Here is a 16,806-nt window from a genome sequence, read left to right as displayed (position 1 = left end):
TAATATATCATCCACAGGATGACAGGGTGGATATTCCATCCAACACCATTCATCCATATTTGTTCATTTAGATGTGACCGAAGAGAGGTCTGTCTCATCGTCCGAGGAAAACAGACATGGGCCCTTGTCGACCCCCTCGTCACTACGTGTCGCAGAAACCTCCTTGTTCAATCGACTGGCTCCGCCATCGTGGGCCGTCGGATCGTAGCTGCGGCTCAGATGCAGTCTCAACCGCCGATCGGATTTTTGGGAACGGAGGGAGAGAACGTAGGGGAACTAGGGGACGGGCAGGGAGGTTGGAGGCAGGGCAATTTGAAGCTCGCAAGGTTGGAGGCTGGGCAGTTTGAATAAATCATGATAAATAAATGACTATTTTTGATTTTGTTTTAGAAATATAAGCTCTAATTAAAATAGGATAAAAAACAGTTGCAATAGAACTACTGCTGAAAAATTTAAGATGAAATTCGTATTAAACATTAGAAATTGGAAGAAGATCCAAGTTACATACTTGTTTTGTAGCATTATAAGATATTTGTATAACATTAAAGATAATATAATAAAATAATGGTGTATATATATATTGATGACCTAAATAACCTTAAAAGAAGTGAATAAAATAATAAACTTAAAGGAAAATAAAAATTATTTTTGCATATACATATAATATAAATCATAGAAGTTTCTAAGTTTGCATTTAATGGATTTTTTTAAGTGACATATATAATAATATATATTTTTAAATAAATAATAAAATAAATTAAATAAATGAGATAACTATAAAAAATTCATTGTACCTTTTATGTTATTATTTTTATAATTACTAGGGTGTCCCCGAGTTTGAAGCAAGAGTGAAGGTTGAGAAGTGGGATTGGAGGCAGCCCAACATATTCAGCACACAAGTGAATGCAGATCAATCTCCAAACCTCCAACCTGCCATGCCGCCAACCTCCCGCTCTTCAAACTGCCCGGCCTCCAACCTGCCTGCCCGCCCCTTGGTTCCCCTGTGTTCCCTCCCTTCGTTCCCAGAAATCCGATCGGCGGTTGAGACTGCATATGAGACGCAGCTGCAATCTGACGGCCCACGATGGCGGAGCCAGTCGATTGAACAAGGAGGTTTCTGCGACACAATTCTAGGAGGCTTGTCGACCCTTCTGAGATGGCAGATGCTCACGTGGCACTTCTACCCGCCATTTCTTCGTCTTCAAGCCAGTCTCAAAGCTATGTTCCCGCGCTCTCACGCACGGCCCAGATCTCATCCATCTGCTGCCTGGACGGTCCATACGTCTCCGAAATTCGAAAGGCGGGCTCGCTCATCTGCCCTCGCTCGACCCTAAGCTCTCTGTCTGTCAATCCAGCTCGTCCCTGCGCTGTTGCATCTTGTGCGAGTCGTGCAACTCTTGGTTTCAACTCTCGCCATCAGAATTGGGAGGTGGGTTTGCTTCGGAATTCCGAGTAGACCTTGGGATCGGTTGCAGGAATGCGGTTTGGTTCGGAGGTTGAATCGCTTTGAGTGGTTTTGGTGATGGAGGTTGCGGCGTTGGTGCCTGCCGCGATGGAGGATGTGATGAAGCCGTCGCCTCCACCCTCGCCTGTCGCTGCCACGAAGAAGTTGCGCAGGCTCAGGAAGGTTACGGAAGCCGAGATTGCTAAGAATGACGGGGTTGGTGAATGTGATGTGGTTCCTGAGAAGGTTGTTACTGAAGTTGACGAGGTACTGGAGCGTCGAGAGACGGTAGAGGAGATTCTGAAGCGGTTTGGGAAGGGAGGAGATGTGGTTGGCGAAGGAAGCAACAAGAGGAAAACTGTGCAGAGCACTATTTCGACATCTGTATTGAGCATGGCCCTACCCAGGGGGGCTACTGACATGGATGTTTCTGGTGCTAAGGATGATGCAGCCCTAGCGCACATTGGAAACCCCACGTTGAAGGATGGCGAAACCGAGAATGGCGGTCTGGAACATGAAAGCCAGGAGTTAGAGCGTGCTGCCGGTTCAGAAGGTGATTATCTATCATGTGTGTAATGCTTACGAAACGTATGTGTATTTGAATTCAAAACGTAGTTATGGTTACTGTGCTGTCAATGTTCTGGTGTGTAGGTCGCGAATTCTTTCATGATGACCATGTTGTCGGATATCCGATCACGAATCGCGATATTTAGCTACGTGGAGCTGACTATCGTGTGTTCTCTATTACGTAGAGTTGACAGAGGCTGTGCCTTTCAGCAAGAGGAAGAGATCAAGCACTGTGAAGAGGTGCTCATCTCACGTGACTGGCATGACCTTCGGGATTTCAGTTTTTGAGGATGAGGGTGATTCTATGGAGAAGTCTGATAATGCGTCCGGAAAGGACATTGAGGTTCAATTAAGCGATGAAGAAGATTCGGTTCCAGAGAAGGGCCACGGGGTTGCTGACGAAGTTATGAAGGATGGAGCAGTGGAAGGAGATTCCGAGAAGGGCAGCGAAGCCAACGAAGGAGGAGAATATGGAGGATCATGTATTGGTTGGTCTGATGGTTGGTCTGGAGAGGGGATGTCCATGGACAGCATCTTGGAGAAAGCCAGGAAGATGGTCGCTGACATGTCTTCTGCAGGAACTGAAACTGCTAAACCTATCGTTGAGAAGAAAAAATCAATTGATGTCATTGACGACCAACACGGGAAGAAGAAGAAGGTACTTGCCATTCACCTTGTTTACTTTGAATGTGTCATATACTGTGAAGATTTAGCCTGACTCTTTTCCATTTATGGTTGGTGTGACATGTTGGGTATGCTGCAGAGTAAGAAGGAAGAAGAGCGATTAAAGAGGGAAGACATCTACGCTGAATCTCAGAGGCTTCTGCGAGGTGATAATGGCTCTTTTATTTTAACTTTTCTATGTCTCATCTTTTTCTCATAGCAGAAAGGTATAGTTAATGCCATGTCTGATGCGGAGGTTGGGCTAATTTTGTAAATCGAAGTTATTTGCGTCGGTTTGCAGAGTCGAAAGGAGTTGCATTTGTGGCTCCAGCTCCAGTGAAGAAATCGGTTTCTAGCGTACTGGAGAAAATCCGTCAAAGGCGACAACAACTAGGTTGCAGGTACATACTGTGATCGCGTTTCAAAAAATAATTCTTCGACCTTGTGGATTATTATTTTAACAGCAGCTTTTGCCACCAAATATGGGTAGCTTTCCACCAATATATATACACACACACACACACACGCATTTTTTTATTTTTATTTTTAGCTGGCTTCTGTCCAAAATAATGTTCAGTACTGAGATTATGTAGGCATCTCGCCATTTTTTTGCTTTAGCAGTGGTTCAGCTTCATTGCACAAGGATGAGACAAAGGAGGTGTCACAACGAGCAATCGAGGATAGGAACAATACTTATGTAGATCTGACAGTGGACGAGGAAGCGGATATCGAGATCGAGATCTTTGGCTCAACCACTGTGAGAGTAGGTTCTATTGTCCAAGTGCATAACAATTCGACGCGAGGAGATCCCGAGATTTATTTTATGACGGCTGAAGTGTTTTTTGTCACTCACTGCACGATTTATTGTGGATTATGAACTTACATTAGCTCTCATTTGAATGACATTCAGCACCATTTCCTGAAAGGCTAGTTGATTAAATGTTAACGGGTTATGCAGATCAATAAAGCTATCCAGAGTGCAGAAGTTGACGTAGATCTACAAGATGATACTGCTGGTGACGAGAAGAGTCCACAAGCAGTTGAGAGTCAAGGAAGCCTGTTTCAATCTGAGCTGGTAAGAATACATCAGTTCATTAGTAGAATGGTAACATTAGTCTGATAATAAACCTCGAAGTTGCGCATGGACTGACTGCTGCGAGTTATTGCATATTAGCTCTAACTTGCACCTCAATGTTCATGGTCAGGCATCTAGCAGATCAGAAGAAAAAGATTTAACCTTGGAGTTGAGTCAGCGCATCATGAACACTCAGGTTTATTCTATATTTTCTACTCTGTCAAAAGTCTGAGAGGCATTTTCGAAGTTCACGGACCTATCAGTCTGCAGGTCTGACATGACTCCAATTTGAACATCTATTTTGGATACTGACATTTTTGTGTTCCTTTTCACCTATTGACAGGATCTGTTGTGTACCTCACAATTGAGCCCTCCAACTGAGGCGAGTCTCGAAACTACATCATTTGAACCTGTGGTTGCTGTGGATCCTGACTTCATGTGCCTTGAAACTCAAGCACTGGATTTGGATGAGGATTTGATGCATAGGTATGTGATGCAAACAGGCCATAACAGTACTGTCATTCTGATGTGACATAACGAAATCATGTCCTTGGTGGAGACAGCTTGAATGTGGAAATCCTGGATGCATCTCATCTTTTGAAGATCTGCACCTTGTTGTTCTACAGGACAATGCATGCCAATCACCAGAAAGAAACCAAACAAGCAGGTCTACAGCCATTAGCTCAATCGGAGGTCTACACAACAGCAACACATGTTAGGGGTTTGATTGATGACGAAGCCGAGGATGAGGATGAAGACATTCTAGCAGAGAATGCCGAAGAAGAAGAAGAAATTATTGGAGATGAGGAGGATTTGCAGGACCTTATTGCAACCACTGAGAAGGAGAAGGCTGGTGATAAAGCTCGGCGGGATGCCCTGCACCGCAAGTGGCTTGATCAGCAGGTTAGAGCGCTCAAAATTTGTTAAAATGAACTACTTTCCTAGTGCATCTCTTCAATAACTTACGATTCAAGAGCAGCCTGTCAATGGTTTACTCGTTTCAGGCACTCTAAAGACGTTGTAAGCATAGTATGCACGCTAGATTTCTAGATAGAGGATGTATCATGATCGTTAAGAAGCTGCAATCAGTATTAACAGGAGGTGAGTCAAACTTTGCAGGACACTGAACAGACTGAAGACATACTAGAGCGGTTGCGAACAGGCCGGAGCACAAGATGGAAAGGTCGGGACCGAGTTGTTAGCTGTTTAGATGAAGATGACCTTTTAAATACTAGAGAGTCTGAATCTCTGGACAATAACAGCAGTCAAGCAGGAGGCATTGAACCTTTTGCTGAGGAGGACCCTATAGCTGAACTCTCAACTAGTTTAAGGCAGAAAATGAAAAGTCAAGGCTTAGAAATGGATTGTCTTGACGAGTACGAGAATGCCGAAGAGATACCCACTGAGGAGCTTGCCGTTGAGGACGACGAGGATCATGAACAGTCGATCATAAGAAAACGTATGCTAGAAGAATCGGTAAGTGGTACTCGTAAAGTCTCATAGGGTGACTTGTTTTTCTTTTCCTTTTTTTTCCTTTTCTTTCCTGTTTTATTTGTATAGCTTCGAGGGCTAGTTTGTCATGTGCCCTAACATTTTGGCTCACAGTTCTAACAGCCTCTTGTTCTGGTACAGGAGGAACAACTCGCGTTTATGACCCCTGCTGAGGATGAGAGCTCCAGGGAAGTTCTGCGTCTCATTAACAAAGTAAATGTGGGCAACTTGAAGACGAAATCTAATCCAGGTAAAACTGATTGGCAATGCTTTCGAATATGGCATCCTCTTCGAAAATGCAAGTTTCCATTCGTAAGCATAGTTTTCTTTTCGTAGCAAATAGAAGTAGTTGCTTGTGAATGAAAGTAGGAATTGTTTCGTTTCGACTGTTGATGAGTGAGTAAATATACTTGGTGTTTTATGTAGGTCATTCTGAATTTCGGCCATTAGGTGGTACGCATAATTCATCTCTTCCTTCGAAGGTATCATATCATCCCCCTAACTGATCAGCATCTGCGGCCTTCGAAACCGTTGAGTGATGCTTCACATGTGTCTTCTGTCTGCACCATGTATGTGCTTTATCTTTGAATTCCCATAGTAAATGTGCCTCTGTGACGTGCAGCCATCTTTTCTTGGACGAAGTGTGTCCTCATCTTCACTACTTCCACCAGCTCATAGGCAAGTCGGCTCAGGCGGAAGTTCACGTTCGTTTGTGTTTGGTCGCGATGACAGTAATAGTGGTTCTGAATTCGCCCCTCCTCAAGTTCAGGAATCAAAGGTACAAATTTTATTTGGCTTATGAGTTGATCATGTCGAAAAGCTGCCGAAAGTTTCTAAAGAATAGGTTAAAAAAGTAGATCAATGATAGAAGACTGTCTGATTGGGGATGGTTGGCTTGACAAATCAGAATACTGGTAATGCCAATAATGCACTTGCGAAGGGAGTTAGCTCAACATCGACAAAAGATAAGATACGTCCTGCTCAAACGACAAGTGGACCTTCGCTTTTTCAGATGCTCAAGCAACAGTCAAAAGAACTTGAGCAAAACGGGAAAGAGAGCGCATCGACGATTGCCAAGAAGTGGGGCAGCAACACTGAGGCATTCTCAATGTTTGCCAGTAAAAAATCAGTTAACATATTGGGGCGCAAATAGCATCATATAGAGGAGAGAACTGATTTTTGGATATTACAGCTTATGCCCTCCCATTGAGGGCAATACTTCAAAGTAAATTTCAAGCTATGTAACGCACCCTGTACTATATTCCAGATTGAAGTAAAGTAAACTAATGATTCCGGGTACGCTCCCTATCCAAGTATCTTGCTTTTGCTAAGAAAACCAGTAGTGACAGCATCATCATTCTAGATAGTCTGAAAACCGACTAACTGTATAATGTACAAGAATTTAAGTGGCACGACCCACAGATCAGAGATATAAAGTTGCAAATTTTCACTTCTGGACATGATTGTGTCTTAACAGCTACGCATGTTTGTGTCTGCTCACAATTCAACCTTAACTAAGTCTGTTTCCAAATCCAATTCCTGTTCAGGACACGAATTACGCCTCTCACCAATATTCGCTTGATAATTCACGAGCCAATATATCTCGCCCCGATCAAACGCTGCGTGTGGGAAGGACATGAAATGCTAATTGAAGACGACTAGCCACCACATTATAAGCTAGACAGTGAAAGTCTATTGCTTCCGCATGTTACGGCCGGCCCGAATAACTTCGTCGACAAGAAGAAGCTGGGCAGCAATCACAGGTGCTGAAGAGATGATTTGTCGCTTAACGGAGTAATTATCGAAAATTCCTTGTACATTCGGGTCAATTGGATACCCTGTAGTGTGGTCCAAACCGACAACGTTGCCAGCGTCGTGCTCTGACTCAAGATTAATCAAAACATCCTGCGTGTCGAGCCCGGAGTTGTCAGCTAGTGTCTTGGGAATAACTAAAAGGGCATCGGCAAAAACTTGAACTCCCAACTGCGCTCTTCCTTGCACCTTCCTCCGAACATTGTTCAACAAATGCTGCCGGGCGGCAACTTCAAAAGCTCCCGCACCAAGAATCACAGCTTCATCCTCAATAGTATTCTTGACAGACCTCAGACCATCTCGGATTGCATCCTTGATTTGTGCAATCGTATAATCATTTGGTCCAGTAATAAGGATGGTGCAGGAATGGGGGTTCTTCACGTTCTCTACGAAAGTATACTTCTCCTCGCCTAGAACATGCTCATAGACAACGCCAGCCTCACCGAGAACATTTGGAGACATATCCTCAACAGACTCGACAGCCTCTCCGCCACAGGTCAGTATAAGCCGCTCCATGTTCCTGCGCTTCGCCCTCCTCAGGGCCACGATCCCCTCTCGCGCAAACAAATCCAGTGATACTGGATCTATTCCCTTCTGGTTGATGACAACGAAGTTCTTGTCTGTGCCATCACAGACTTCCTTCTTCAGCTTGATGATCTTCATCGCCTTCTCGTCCACAGAGCGACGCTCTGCTGCCACCATCTTCTCTCGCTGCTCGGCGTTGTGGTAAAGAAACCCGGCATTTATTTCACTCTTCTCATACTCCAAAGACACATTGCAGGTGAGAATGTAGCAATTCTCCACTCGCTTCTTCATGTCCGGGTGACGAGCACCGTGGTCCAGCACAAGGCCCTCCACTAGACGAGTGTCAGAGTCGAACTTGTGTCTCATATGCATGATCTCCACCATGAATAAATCAATCGCCTCCTCTGGTTTCTGCACACACAGAACGGCCTTGACGACAATCTCAGTGAGCTTATCTGCGAGTTCCTCGTGAACTTTCGTCCTGAGCGTCGTCCGGGCGACCACTTTGAGAAGTTCCTTGTCAAGCTGTTCTCCAACTGCAAGTGGAGTCTTGAAAGTCTCTAGAAACTCGAGAGTAGCTTTCGTGGCAATTTCAAAACCGTCTACCAGCACTCGGGGGTGCATCCCTTCAGAAATAAACCGCTCTGCTTGCTTCATGAGCTCCCCAATGACGAGCACCGTGGACGTCGTTCCATCTCCACTGATGTCATCTTGCGCAACAGCTGTGCGGGCGATCATTATGGCTGTTGGGTTTTGGATTTGCATTTCCTTGAGCAATGTGTTTCCATCTTTGGTAAGCTTGATGTCTCCTGACCCGCCTACGAGCATTTTGATCGTGCCCTTGGGGCCAAGATTCGTTTTGAGTACATCCTGCAGTCCCTTCGCTGCATTTATGTTCATGTGAAGAGCAGCTGATTTACTCAGCATCTCCGCATTCGGATTCACCACCCTGATTGCCATATTCACTTACGCCTTCACTCATCCGTGCCGAAATGTTAAAATTCTTACACTCCACCTGGAATCGCCTACAAATGTGGTGACAACCTTCCCTGCAATGCCACAACCAGCAACGATCAGTTGACCAAACAGCCAACAAAAGGAGAAACGAAGTAGAGGAAATGGGGATTTTAATCCACTATGACGTCTCAAAAACGACCCAAATCAAATAAATTCACGTAAAAAAATGAGATAAAACAAATGGAACATTTTAAAAGCTTTATAAAAGATACATTTTTCAAATAAGTTTTAAAAGAAAAAAAAGAATCACGGAAACCTGAACCTCACCGATCACAAAATCAGCGAAAAATCAAGCTATCAAGACTTAGCTCCACGAGCACCACAAAGCTCTAAAGAACATATTCTTGGAGAAAACCATCCACCCAACCCAGAGAAAGCGATGAAACCAACAATGCGAGCCCGATCGTGGGTCTGTAGAAGCGCAGACGTAATGAAAAGCGGAAGCTACGGAGCATCGAATCGCAAAGCATGCGAGGCACCGATGAATTCACCCAGCATTGGAAGCAACATTGAAGACAACCCCCCAGGGGAAAGGTGGGTGGTAAATCGGGGGTGCAGAGATTGTCATACCGATCGAGGAAATGGTTCAGTTGGGGTTTCGGACTGTGCAAATCTGCGATAGGGTTCGTGGTGATCGATGAGCCCCTTGCTTGGAGTAGTCGCAATTTGCCGAAGAAATCAGTTGCGGAGGTTAAAAAGCTTTTCAGGTTCTAAGGCTTTGGCTTCAGGGCGCTGGCTTCAAGCTTCGGAACAGAGTCGGTTTGGATGAATATTTTTCCGACGAACAGATGTTGGTTGCGGATGAGATATAGCGTCCAACGAGAAGAGAATATACCTTTTCAAATGTAGCATTTGATGGGTTATTTAGACACATCATATTCTTTATTATGGAGTGCATGGATCTACTTTAATATATTTTGAACTGTGGAAAATTCAATGGGTGTGGTATATCAAAATTAAATAAGAAAAACTCCCAGTATCTATATATTAAGATCACTCAAGGGATACAAGTGGTGGCTCTTATTCATCATATGCACCCCTCTTGGTTTTTATCAAAAAGCTTAACATTGTTTGGAGTTTGAAAAGGAAGTTTTACAAAATGTGAATGAGTTCAGAAAAGTCTTGCATGGACACAACGGCGATCTCATTAGCTCCATGCATTTCTCTTTGTTGTAATTCACAAAAACTTAACAAAACATAAAATTTCAACTTCAAGCTTACAAATGAGGAGGGAATTTGGGAATCCGTCACAAGAGGAGAGTCCACCTTTGCAAGAGTTTACATCATAGTAAAGAAGAGCAAATATTGTTGGAGGAATTAAACGAGATTGAAAGAATTTTGGATGATGTGCAAATCAAGAGAATTAATCTAGACGAAGGGAAGATACATACAGTTTTGCAACAATTTGAGGAAATTTGCAAAAGATATGAGATTAAGGGACTATTAGTCTTGTGAATTGTGGCGCTTTAGTAGTCACTTTATCATAATGTACTAGTGGAACATCGAATTTTGAATCTATCTGTAGATCGATGCTTCATGTATATGAGAGTTTGAAGTTTGATTATTTTTGCTATTTTTTAGATATTGAGTGTTGTATTTTTTTTTTCTTAGGTGTGTGGGAATTTATAGGATATTTTTTGCAAATGACTTGTGAATAGTAAGAAAATATTTTTCCAATTTACAAGTATTTTTCAAAACAAATCAATAAGACTTTTGTACATTTGGAATTTTTGAATTTTTGCCACACAAATGTTTTTGCAAAAATTGAAAACATCAAATACAATAATTCAAATCTTAAGTCTAACAAATATGAAGTGACAAATTGTATTGACAAATATTTATTATAATTTTCTCATATATTCAATTCTCAAATTGTATTTCCTTAAATCAAATCTCCAAATTTGTCACAATAGTAAATAAAAAGCCATAATGTCGTGATTTATGTTCACATTATATTTATTTATTTATTTTCTTACAATTGTAGTTCATCTTCTATAGAAAGCTTAGGAGGTGTGCATCCATCTATACCTTCAGGCATGAATTAGAAGCTTGGCTTTACCATAGTTTCTATCATATTAATATCAAGATTTGAGTAAGTTCCACATCTTGTATTGAATAAATATCATACACGAATCAACTGAAAGGAGTTAATTGGAAAATTGGATGAATTCATTGAGAACCACTAACATGATGATGGATCAAGATTCATATGCACTATCTTTTATTTCACTTCTGTTGTTAGTAGAGGTGGTTCAAAGTTGTCACAATGATGATTAGATGATTTTTATAAGTATTAGATGATTACTAATTGACATCCTAATGTTGAGGATTTCAAAGTTTTTTTTTGAATTATCTCTTGCTTCAAGGATTAATAAAGCATGTTAGTCCATATTTATGCCTAAATTATATTATAACATAGTAAAAGATAAGTTGAATAAAGACGCCCTAAACTGTTATTGAAAATGAAGCATGTGTTTCTATATAAAATTAAGATTATTGTTTAGAGAATTATGTATTTTTTTAATGAACTTGCTTATTTATTTGTGGAGGTCCATGGCTGTGACTAACAAAGTTCATGCCATAACAACCAAAATCAAGCAAGAAGAAGTCAACAAACTCAACTTTCTGCTTCAATATATTCATGTTGATTTTTTCAAAAGTCTCTAATTTTGACCCAACTTTTGTGTATTTCGACATACACTATGCAGGCTAAATCAATTACATTTTTTTTTTTATTTTATTTTTTTATTACAGTCTCTCTTTTATTCATATATATAAGACTAATATATTTTATTATTTCTTTGCTTCAAGAATTGATTAAGTATGTTGGTCCATATTTATTCATATACACATATATACTATGAAAAGATTGAAAGTAATTTTAGCCATGTTAGAACTTTTTGACATGTCCACCTCAAAAAATGTGGTTTGCATGAGATTAATCAATATTATATTATTGGTACATTTTGATAGAAGAAAGAGTTTATTATATAATTTAGGCTTCAAAAAAAGGTGTAAGAAAAAACTTGTTAAGAACCATCAATTCTTGCAACTATGCTTAGCAAGGTAATTTTGCATTGTTTACATCCTCCACCTCTCATATTGGAGTTGGTTTGTCAAAACTTTAGACAATAGAATAAAAGAGTAGTGCAAATGCTTATCCATGAAACAAATATTTATAAAGAAGATCCATGCATCTTGATATATTTGATGTTGTTCAATTTTTATTAAATTTATTTTATTTCTTTAGTTTTGACTGCAATATGTTATGTGTAATGTCCATTCTAAGGCATGTGGTACTGCATGATGCAAGTTTGCCAAGAACAAGTGGAACTTCATTAGCAATGAATTAGAGCTAATAAAACTTATAACTTAATAGTTTATCTTAAATTTTAGCAAGAAAATTATTAGAGGAAAATTTGTTGAAAACTTGATATTCATTCTGCAAATTACGTTAACTTCTACAAAAAAGAACTTTTGTTTATTCTAAAAAAAAGAAATTTCCAATTTGTCTTGTATTTGCAATAACAATAAACAAATCCCAAGAAGAATTGGTGAAGTACATTAATTTGGATCTACAACAACCTATTTTTTTTCCATGGTCAACTTTATGTGGCACTCTCTTAACATACTTCCTCTTATTCTATTAAGATTCTTCTTTTTAGAAATTAAAATTAAAATTCCATATTTAATATTATTTTTTAAAAGTTTTAATTAGATAAATATTAATATTTTATATTTTATATTCTATATTTTAATAATTTATTTCTTTATTGACTTTAACACATCTTTGAATTTCTTAATATATTTTTATGATTTTTTTAATATAATTTAATATAATATGATTTTATTTCTATTTTTTTATTATATTATATTTGTATTTAAAAAATATACTTTGGCTAAAAAAATGCTTCATTTGAATCATACTTTATGTGACAATAATATAGATTCATCTAGTCTATATATTAAGATTGCTTAAGAAGACAAGTGGTGGCTGTCCTTTATTGCATACATCTTTCTTTGTTTTTATCAAAAAAGTTCATATTTTGTGGAGTTTACAAGCCCTTAACAAAACTGAGATATTAATAATTGCTAAATTTTGGAATGTTAACTTGTTGTTTCTAGATGTTAACGTATTGTATCAAGATGTTGTATACATTTTATATTCCATGTCCAATCATTGTAATAAAAGGTCTAAATTGCTCATTGCATTGTGCTAATTGCATTGTGCTAATTGCATTGTGCTCACACTATCCTGGAGTATTACTTGCCACCTCTCTAAAACTAACAAGTTGTTCCTAAAATAGTAGTGTTTAATTAAAAACCTAATATGGATGATTTCTTTTGTGAAAATACTCAAATGTCATATATAGCCAACAATATGAATTCATTGCAAAATATTGGATTACAAAATATTAGGTCATTTTGTCATTGTGAACCCAACCAAGGCCTTCAAATACATCTTCTACCGTGGATCTCAATATGGTAGACTAGACAATAGTTGAGCAAATAAGAGATTGCAATTCCTGAGAGGGGAAGGAATGACTATGCTTGGATGTATCTTTGAAGTGTAATGCCTAATTGACCCTGAGAAAACATTGGATTGCAAAAGGGCCTTCTTGCCTTAGTCATTGATTAAGATCACTGCCTTGCTTCCATACCAATTGCCATAATATTTAACTAGGATGTGAGACATACTTGGATCACAGCTGAAAGCACTGATAAGCTTTTATACTGAAAAATTGTTTTATATCAAGAGCACTAATATTAGACAAATAATATGCCTTGTAGAAGAAATCCATTAGAACAAGATTAGCACATTGCACCTTTCTACAATTTTTTTAATAAAAATATTTTATTTCTTTCTTTATTTTTTTTTTTGAAATTTTGATCTATACCAAAAACATAGTTAGATGTAAATAGTTGTGATACCATGTCAATTTTTTGTCTGTATGGTTTTACCTCTATCAATTATTATTGGCATATTTTTTTCATTGCATTTAAATATTGATGCAAAAAGTGGGTTCTCTTTGTCAATGTAGATTGTGACAAAAGAACCTAAAGCAACATCAATAAAACAAATGAAGTTAGAAGTAATAGAAGCTTATTGACAATGAAAATGAATAAAATTAAGGTTGGAAGAGGGCTTTTTATGCTGGTGCCAAATGTTGATGAAAAAGACTAATAAAGATTTGATTGTTTTTTCATTCATTGTCTAGAGTGCCTCTTTCATTTGACTTATTTTTCTATAATCACTCAATTTGATAACTTCTATTTTTCATTAGAAGAGTTACTAGTGAATTGATTGTTGAAAAATGTGTGCTTATTCTTCTAAGTCATGTACTGCATCTTGCCATATATATGAATAAATAAAAATTGAATTCTTATTAATTTTTGAATTTTTTTGAAACCTCTCTATAGAAGTACAAAACTTGAATAAAAAATTTACATCCAACATAACTTGGACTTATGATTTATTTTTATTTTTATTTTTATTTTTTTTTCATTTTGCATTTTGAGTTTTGTAGCTCATAATGTTTTGTAATCAATAGTGGATTGGCTTTATGTTAACTCCTAATGAATTGAATAGATGAGTGCAAAAGATTAACCATGTGGTTATTTTAAAATCTGAAATCTGGAATTAATTGAAATCTGCAAAATCTTTTTTTTGAGTAATTTAATCTATAACTATCAAGACATATGGAGTAATAAATACATGCAGTTCTACTTTAGGAGGAATTCTCATGTCTCTCTTTCACATGTGAACTAGAGCAAATAAGTCATGGTGGTATTATATTTATATATAGATATATATATATATATATATTAGTTTTATTAATATTAATTAATATAATTAAATTATTCAAGTTTTTATTATAAGTTAAATTATTAAAATTTTACAACTTTTTTGTGGCCAACCACAAAACAACATATGATATTATTTATCTTATATAAATCTCTTATATTAAACAACTTAGGAAAATAAATGGATGGGATAAAAACGTGGCCAATGGCATGGATTTCCACTAAATACATTGTTATTGTCTTAAGGCAATTGATCGTTCTTTTTGAGACATTTGAAATATTGATTGCCCATTTGGAAGAGCTACAATATTTTTTGGTGGAGATTTTTGCCAAATATTGCTGGTGATTATGAATGGAACTCAAGAAGAAATTATAGCAAAATCTTTTTGATGTTCAATACTTTGGCCTCAAATAAAAATCCATACATTAAAAGAAAACTTAAGATTGAATTTAGGAGCACTTCAAAGAGATATCAAGTTTGCTAATTGGCTTCTTTAAGTATAGAATGCACACATATGTTGTTTATGTTAATGGTGGTCCATTTGAATTCTTTATGGTTGCATTATTATTGACTAATATTTCTATTTGCCACTTGCTAGATTGAAAATGACACAAACTTATTGCTTAATAATGTAGTTATGCTTCTTGTCATATGATTGTTGATCAATAATTAATGTCTTGAATTGATGTTACTTATCCAAGACGGGTAAAAGACGGCATAACAAATGATGCTCTTTTAATAGATAGAATCATTTTATCCATACAAAATGATGATGTAGAGGATATTAATGAAAAGATTATGTCCATATTTTCTAGGGAAGAACAAGAATATGTAAGCACTAATTAAGTTATTGTCAGAGATGGTGTCAACAACAATAATGTTTATCCAGTTGAATTCATTGAATCACTTAATCCATTTGGAATGGCCAAATCATAGCTTTGTCTTAAGATTGAAATTCCAATGATGCTGCTAAGAAATATTGCTCCTTGCAAAGGACTTTGTAATGGAATTTGATTGGTAATTATACAACTAATGGATTGAGTTCTTGAAGCAAGAATTCTTGGAGAAAAATTTGCTAGAAACTTGATGTTCATTCCAAAAATTATATTAACTTCCACAATAAAAGAACTACATTTCATTCTAAAGAAAAAAAAAAAAAAAAAATCAATCAATCTGCATTGCATTTGAAATAATAATAAATAAGTTCTAAGGACTATTAGTGAAGCATGCTGGTTTGGATCTACAACAATCTATTTTTTTCAATGGTTAACTTTATGTAGTACTCTCTTGATTCACTTCCTTCCATTTTATTATGATTCTTCTTCCTAAAAATGACAATTTAAATTCCATGCTAAATATTACTTTTTCAAAAAAATTAAATAGATAAATATTAGTAATTTATAATTTATAATTTATAATTTATTGAATATATATATATATATATATATATATATATGTCACAAGTAGTTCTTTGAACAAAATTAACTACTTACTTTTGCATATTATCTATAACAATGGCATGGGTTTATCTATCTTACTTCATAGTTGAAAGCTCCATTGTGCATTTTATTTCTTTTTATTTGTATTGTATTGTATTTATATTTTAAAATATTCTTTGGCTCAAAAAATCCTTCATTTGAATCACACTTTTCATGACAACAACAAGGGTTCATCTAGTATGTGGGTTAATATAATATAATAAAATAAAATTTTGGTACATTTTAAGATGGGGAATGTTAAATGGATCCAAGTTTATACAAAATTGACTTACTCATCCTAACGATCATGAAATGAATATATATATATATATATATATATTTGTAGATTTATTTTTCTACTATTGGATTTGCAACCAATAAAAATCAACCACATTTATCATAATTACTATATTCTACAACAAGAATGGATCTATTTAGTAAAAACATGGATCTATTTGATATTCTTCTTTTATAATTTATGATATTTTCTATACATTAATTAATTTTACCATAAATAAATATATATATATATATATATATATATATATTATTCTTAAAATCGTGATTATGATAATATATTCTAAATTTTTGCACATTTTGAGTTAATGAAACTTAATAGATTTTGTGATTATTTGGAAGAAATTTATTAACATTTAGTATGTTAATTGTAAATAAACTAGTGATTTGTTTGTTTATTTGCATGTACCGTTTAGCAGGTCTTAAGTATCACAATGTCGTTCAATTATTATTTTTTATTCCTCAAACAAGAACAATGAACCAAATACATGAAATGAATTGAGATGGTTGAAAAAATCACATTAAAATAGTCAATTCTTATCAGATATTTGGTTCTGAAGCTTGTAAATTGAATTCAAAGCCTATCATTTGTATTTGTATTTGTATATGTGTATTTTATTTTTATTTTTAT

At 36.7% G+C, this 16,806-nt stretch overlaps 2 protein-coding genes across 4 annotated transcripts; one reads left to right on the top strand and one right to left on the bottom strand.

Annotated features, from left to right (window-relative positions):
• The first annotated feature begins 1,370 nt into the window (after positions 1-1,370).
• LOC112284997 (uncharacterized) lies at positions 1,371-6,539 on the top strand. The gene is made up of 14 exons (XM_024525423.2): positions 1,371-1,997; positions 2,197-2,669; positions 2,775-2,841; positions 2,976-3,075; positions 3,296-3,437; positions 3,633-3,749; positions 3,880-3,945; positions 4,093-4,235; positions 4,376-4,652; positions 4,869-5,225; positions 5,382-5,490; positions 5,667-5,722; positions 5,863-6,018; positions 6,148-6,539. Exons 1-14 carry the CDS (start codon positions 1,523-1,525, stop codon positions 6,391-6,393), a joined length of 2,784 nt encoding a protein of 927 aa, XP_024381191.1. The 5' UTR covers positions 1,371-1,522; the 3' UTR covers positions 6,394-6,539.
• On the bottom strand, positions 6,401-9,302 carry LOC112284998 (T-complex protein 1 subunit zeta 1). Of its 3 annotated transcripts, none has more exons than XM_024525426.2 (2): positions 9,165-9,302; positions 6,401-8,626 (listed from the first exon to the last, which is right to left on the bottom strand). In XM_024525426.2, exon 2 carries the CDS (start codon positions 8,535-8,537, stop codon positions 6,933-6,935), a length of 1,605 nt encoding a protein of 534 aa, XP_024381194.1. In that variant the 5' UTR covers positions 8,538-8,626; positions 9,165-9,302; the 3' UTR covers positions 6,401-6,932. The 3 variants fall into 3 exon arrangements, with proteins under 3 accessions (XP_024381194.1, XP_024381196.1, XP_024381195.1); XM_024525428.3 differs by having other exon boundaries at positions 8,985-9,165; XM_024525427.3 differs by lacking the exon at positions 9,165-9,302 and adding an exon at positions 8,862-9,083.
• Between the last annotated feature and the right edge of the window lie 7,504 nt (positions 9,303-16,806).

The sequence above is a fragment of the Physcomitrium patens genome, chromosome 7 (assembly GCF_059467195.1).
Source record: "Physcomitrium patens ecotype Gransden chromosome 7, ASM5946719v1, whole genome shotgun sequence".
Classification (NCBI taxonomy): domain Eukaryota; kingdom Viridiplantae; phylum Streptophyta; class Bryopsida; order Funariales; family Funariaceae; genus Physcomitrium; species Physcomitrium patens.
The sequence above is the reverse complement of the archived record's forward strand: the minus strand, read 5'-3'. Positions and strand labels throughout refer to the sequence as shown.

Bases quoted from the DNA above. Each gene is read 5' to 3' on its own strand.
- LOC112284998 (XM_024525426.2), bottom strand. From the start codon at position 8,537: ATGGCAATCAGGGTGGTGAATCCGAATGCGGAGATGCTGAGTAAATCA.
- LOC112284997 (XM_024525423.2), top strand. From the start codon at position 1,523: ATGGAGGTTGCGGCGTTGGTGCCTGCCGCGATGGAGGATGTGATGAAG. The intron at 5,226-5,381 runs GTAAGTGGTACT...GTTCTGGTACAG, and splicing joins AACGTATGCTAGAAGAATCG to GAGGAACAACTCGCGTTTAT. The intron at 5,723-5,862 runs GTATCATATCAT...TGTGACGTGCAG, and splicing joins ATTCATCTCTTCCTTCGAAG to CCATCTTTTCTTGGACGAAG.